The sequence below is a fragment of the Onychostruthus taczanowskii genome, unplaced genomic scaffold (assembly GCF_017590055.1).
Source record: "Onychostruthus taczanowskii isolate IOZ18803 unplaced genomic scaffold, ASM1759005v1 scaffold2, whole genome shotgun sequence".
NCBI classification, from domain to species: Eukaryota; Metazoa; Chordata; class Aves; order Passeriformes; family Passeridae; genus Onychostruthus; species Onychostruthus taczanowskii.
In genome coordinates, this window is record NW_024499239.1 from 7170415 (window position 1) to 7176195 (window position 5781).

General features: G+C 46.5%; 1 protein-coding gene across 1 annotated transcript; it reads right to left on the reverse strand.

Annotated features, from left to right (window-relative positions):
- Positions 1-210: 210 nt before the first annotated feature.
- UCHL1 (ubiquitin C-terminal hydrolase L1) lies at positions 211-4802 on the reverse strand. Its single transcript, XM_041402790.1, has 9 exons — positions 4680-4802; positions 4562-4573; positions 4219-4347; positions 3204-3354; positions 1864-1949; positions 1741-1788; positions 1303-1372; positions 937-995; positions 211-637 (listed from the first exon to the last, which is right to left on the reverse strand). The coding sequence occupies exons 1-9, from the start codon at positions 4710-4712 to the stop codon at positions 551-553; spliced, it is 675 nt and encodes a 224-aa protein (XP_041258724.1). The 5' UTR covers positions 4713-4802; the 3' UTR covers positions 211-550.
- Positions 4803-5781: the final 979 nt, after the last annotated feature.

Genomic DNA, 5781 nt, shown 5'->3' on the forward strand with positions numbered 1-5781 from the left:
GGTAGTGCAGGATGCAGCACTGCAGTGTGTTACAGACTGGTGTCTCTCCATCCTTGAAAGCCTCCCAGACACTAGAAAAATCAATTGCCCTGCTACCCTGAGGTTAACTTAACTTTTTGCTCAGAGAGCTTTGAAAGTCTTTTGAAAAGAAGACTTAAAGAGGATGCCACACAACTCCTTTTGCAGAAAATCAGTCATCACTTCAGTCCATTTAGTCTTCCAGCAGAACATTTTATTCTCATTAAGGACAAGGAAATATCAACCAACAACTCAATTAACATAACACTGATCAAACAAGCCCTGTTAAGCATTTTCTACTTAACATGTGAAAAAAGAGTCTAAAGATATCTGATGTGTCCAAACCGTTCACATTAAAACTTGAGCTCATCCTTTAGCATAAGCTCAGCTGATGTTGCTTCTGTGTATAGCAAAAGGTGGAAATAATTTAAGTTACCAGAACAGCTGTGTTTAACAAGTACTGAAGCACTGGAGTTTAAACTGCATTTACTGGTGTGCTATTAAACTGCTTTCCTTGCATCTCTTCAGAGTCTTAGGCAGACTTGCAGAAAGCCACAGCAGAAAAACGAACTTCCCCTTTTTCACGCTCTGTAAATTGTCTGCAGATCTTAGCAGAATCCTAGGGGATGAAAAGATACAGCTGCTTAGACTAACCAAATACACTTCCTGTAGAGAACAAGCCTTTGCAGCTCCTCTCTGAGTCCCACCACCTAAGTTGCATAATCTTACAGCACCAGCTAATAAATACACTGAACAGGTGTCTAGCTCTTAGAGACAATACCTTTGGTAGTCACAATCTTAGATTTAAGCACAGATTTGTACAACAGCTAGGTACTGCTATACACCACATGCAGACTTCTCACCTCTTTATAAGGCTTTTTATAAGACTTGTTTTCAGGGAAACAAGCAATGACTTACCTTCAACAGCAAGTCATCTGAGCTCGTGCCATGGTTTACAGGAAATGGCATACGGCCATCTGTGAAAGAATTAGCAGAACTGAGCATAGTAGACCCAAACAAGTATGATGATACTGGGGAAGTCAAAACAAATTGTCAATAGTCTGAGTGAGATGGAAACAGTGCTCTCAGCTACACCAGTGACAATATGCCTTAGGCCTTCAGTGTAACCCATCATCACTTAAAATCTTCAGATTAAGATACAAATTGTGTTTTGGCACTGAGAGCCTCAGCAAACAGTTTAACTAGCTCAAAGTATCATGCTTGAGCCCCCAGCACCGCTGTGCAGTGTGAAGTCCAGTCCAAACACAGTTCATAGGACCTTACCCAGTTCATACAGGTGTCCATCCACATTGACAAAAAGGATGAAATGGAAGTTCACACTGTTGTCCTCAACCTTAGGAGACACCATCAGATATATTTGTTAGATTGAAGCTAGTACTGCACACTCAATTTGTGACTACAGAACAAACTTCAACAAGAAAGCAAAGGACTGAAAACTTAAGTTCAGCAGAAGAGGTCTGTGGCAAGACTTTTACAAGGTCAAGCACCAGAAATTCTAATGTAAAATGATATTTTACAACTGGGCCTTGATCCAAATTTCAATCCACGTTGGAGGAAGAAATCCTGAGCAAGCATTCATCTGTGAGTCATTCATTTCTCCTTCCTCATGAACTGTAACAGCTATCTGACAGACTAAACATAAGTGTTGCTCTGCCACCTTCATTAAACATTTTCCCAAGATTTTACACATACACATCTTACCCGACACTGTCCTTCTTGCGCAACAGAGTTGTGGACTTCTTGTATAGCCTTAAGAGAAAGCAGGTACAGGTTACTACATCTTTAAGTGCTCATAACTGCCAGCAGTTTGTGGAGTTCATATACCTTATTATTTGCCAAATGCTTAGCTCTTTCTTCAGGAGACAAATCAGCTGTTTCATCAAGAAACTTCTTCAGGGCAGACCCCTCCTCTGCACAAGATGATCAAACACTTTATTCAGTATAGGTGAAAAACATCAGTCATAGTTTAGATGCAGCCCACAGAAATCAATGCTTTTTGCACTAACTACAAGTCATTGCATTCAGGCTGTAACTATCTCCAGTATAAGCACCTTGTAACTACCACTTAAAGTAAGCTACTAACACAGAAGATACTACACAAGATACAACATTACACAGAAGATATCTACACAAACAACCAGAACTGTTTCAGGGAGGAGTGCTTCACTGTACTCTGGATGCTCGTTTTGGAAATAATTTTCAAATGGGATTTAGCTTCTCATTTCCCTACTGCACATTTGGCAAAAATGTTCAATCCTCTTTTGAAGAAATTCAAGAAAGGTACCAGCTGTAAGGACACATAACTAACAGAATATGGGTAGATGAAATTGTCTCACTACCTTCAAATGAAAGCAGCACTTGCTAACTTTGGTTTGCCAGAATATAAATTAGTGCAGTACTAAGATACATAAAAGATGCGCTGAGCACATAGAAGATATGCTGCATCATTGCTTCACTCATCAAGAGTGTTACTCCCGTGAATCCTTTTTAAGAACAAAGCAAAACTATACTTAAATGCTCACTATGACTTCCACATGTTCTCATTTGTATAAAAAGGAATCCCACACCACAGAATGGGTCCGAGTTCGCTTAGATTCTTTTGTTGTTCAGAGACTAGATCTGCAAAATACAACTACCGTTATTCTTTCTCTATAGTAAAGAAACCATCAAGAACCTTACCTTGGTAAGAAAAATCTCCTTGCAAACCCTTATCTATACAACCCCTCCAGCAAAAAGAAAACATGTTTTAGACCGATTTATAGGCTACTCTGAGCACATCGATTTACATTAGACATAAGCAGCATGAAGAACTCCATCTCATCTATTGACATCAAGCTTAATGTCAATAACTACTTCTGAACATGGTGCCTCCTAATTACAGATAGACTTTGGTCAGTGCTGCTAAGTGCCCTTTTCCTCTTGCATTGCTTACTAGGACAATACCTCTGCAGTTAGCAGACAGGAGTTGAAGCACATTCCCTTCTGTGTTTCAGGCACTCCACATGCCCCTCTCCCAGAGCTGGAAGACCCACTTACCAAGTGAAACAGTACAGGATGCCTTAACTTAGCTTGCATGAAAGCAAGCTCTCTTCCAACAGCCCATATCCATTCAATCTGCTGTCAGAAAAATAGAAATTCAAGCACTTCAGAACATTCACACTCACCAAGTTTCAATTTGTCTTTGTTATTAGCAACTGCATGTATCAGACCAATTGTCCCACAGGAGTTACTGACGGTCTGCTTCAGGAAATACACTTTAGAGCTGATCTCCTGGTCCTTTATTTTCTCAGTCTGCTGCTTCCTGAAGTTTTCATGCTGTAAACACATAAATGTTTTAGGCATTTCATCACAGTCCTATCCTTGTATTGTGCACTGGACAAGTAAGTTGTTGCACTAGGAGACTACTGACAGTATCAGAGACTGATACTGATATCAGGACTGGACAAAGATTTATTCAGAAAGTCATCTTTGTGGCACCAGCAAAGCACCATATGCCTAAACTGGATTCAGGCCAACACTTAATGGACTGGCTACCTGCATGATTCAGTCATATCCAAAGGCACTGCTCTTAGCTTCTCCATCTGTGCCATACACTGGAAATAGCTTGGGGTGGGAAAAAAATATAATGGATAGGCTCTTGTATATCCTCTCTCAGTTGCTTCAGTCCATTGAACAAGGCTATTCAGCATGTCTCTACAATAGGTCTTTAGATTTGCCTTCATGAGCCCCTCCCCATCAGAACAACGTACAAACAACTGCAAAAGCCATCGCTATTGGAAAGTTGTAATCCTTCTTTTTAAGAACCTTTTAATTGAATTTGTTTTCATCTCATTCACTTCCTTAGCATCAAGCCAACTGAATATATTAAAGAAGCAATGTAGGCCTCTCTAGAGCCAATGATTCAGCATGGTAATGGAATTGTATTCCTCATACTCAAGGTCACTCATGTTTTTTTCCTATCAGCCTGATATACAAAGCAAAAATCTCACAGGAACATTGGGATGGAATGAGAGCCCTTGTTTGGTCGCTCGGCTCAGCTGAGGCTATTTGGAGGGTGGGACCAAGCGTAACACCGTGCCAGTGCCAAGCCCCATCCACGCCCAACCATCTGATGCCTGGATGGATGGCAGCGGCGCTCCAGACAGCGGCCAGCGCTACCCTGCCGGGAGGGACACCCACCTGCTCCGTGAGCGGGAACAGCAGCAGCAGCGCGCAGGCCGGGGTCGGCACGGCGCGCAGCGCCTCATCCTCGAAGCCCAGCACGTCCACGAAGCGCCAGCCAGGACCCACCCCGAGGCGGGACAGCACCTGCACGGGGCACAGACAGCGGGTGGCCCGGCCGCGCGGCGGGGCGGGATGCCGAGGGACGGAGGCAGGAGCCGCTCCGCAGGTGCGGGCCCGTCCCGCGCAGCGGTACCGCCACCGCGGCTGGCGCTCCCCGGCAGGGCGGGATGCCGAGGGATGGAGGGGGAAGAGCCGGCGCCCTCCCGCCCGCGGCGGTCCTCCGGCGGCGGCAACTCACTTTGTTCAGCATCTGGAAGACAATGCGGGGGGGAGGGGGAAGCGTGAGTGCCGGTAAGAGACGCTGTCCCACCACCCGCTCCGCAGCCCCAGCCCTGTCCCCGCCGGCCCTCGCGCACCTCGGGGTTGATCTCCATCGGCTGCCAGGCCATGGCTGCAGGGCGGCGGGAGCCGGGAAGAAGGCAGGCTGTGCCCCACGCACGACGATGTCCCCCGCGGCAGTTCCGCTGCCGAGCCGCTGGCGACGCTGGGGCGCGGAGCCGCCCACCCGGCTCTTATATAGGGGCGGGCTGGCCCACTCGGCGCGGCGGCGGGGGGAGAGGGAGGAGCAGGGCCCGGCCCGGCCGAGGCGGGGGGGCGCGCGGGGCCGTGGGGCCCGGGCTGGTGCCGGTGAGGGGGAGCCGGGCCGGGGCCTCGGGGCCGGGTCACGCCGCCTCCGCGGGACCGGGGTGCGGCCGGGGGGACCCCGGCCCCCTGACGTTGGCGTGGAGAAAGTGCTGGAAGCGAGCCGGCAGCGTGGGCAAGCGGCTGGCATCACCCTGGGCAACAGGTTTCTCCTCCACCGTCAGCCCAGCCCCTGGGCTCCCGAAAGCCCATGTCTACATTTGTGTGCCTAGCCGCTCCTAAGCATCAGACCCTGTCTGGTGTATGTTGCGTAAAGTGTACCGTGGTTTTGATACTCAACAAAATCATTAAACACTTATTTTTAAATTTCCAGTATCATTAATCTGACATGAAAGTCTCCTGTGTTCTGATTGTATCTCTGCATTTAGACCAACCCCTGAACCAGTCCAGTGAAGCTGGTTAAAAAATAGCGGGCTTTTTATCTTTTATTCATGACCTGACAGTTTCTGTGCACAATGTCTTTGGACTAGAACATGTCTGAACAAGGAAACAAAACCAACCTGCTCAAAATACTGGGAATCACGTGGACTCCCAACAGCTTTTCAGATTTTACTGGTAAACAGCCTGATGGGAGCCTTGTGGATAAGCGAGATGCTTCACAGTTGTCTTTCAAACAATGCATATACTGAACAAAAGAGTCAGCTGAATGTCTGCAGTCTGTTTGGTTTTGATGACTTTCTTCCTTTGGTTTTTCACTGTGTTTCAGAACAATTTGAGCCCCAGCACAGCAAAATTTCTAAGATTTTCTTGAAATTTTCATTTCAAGCACATTTAAATTAACTTTAGATCTATTGCACTGTGATTTAGTGGAGAATC

Excerpts from the sequence above, each read along its gene's own strand:
- UCHL1 (XM_041402790.1), bottom strand. The coding sequence starts at position 4,712 with ATGGCCTGGCAGCCGATGGAGATCAACCCCGAG. Across the intron at positions 1,373-1,740 it reads CGCAAGAAGGACAGTGTCGG|GTTGAGGACAACAGTGTGAA; the intron begins GTAAGATGTGTA and ends GTGTCTCCTAAG. Across the intron at positions 996-1,302 it reads TGGACACCTGTATGAACTGG|ATGGCCGTATGCCATTTCCT; the intron begins GTAAGGTCCTAT and ends ATTCTTTCACAG.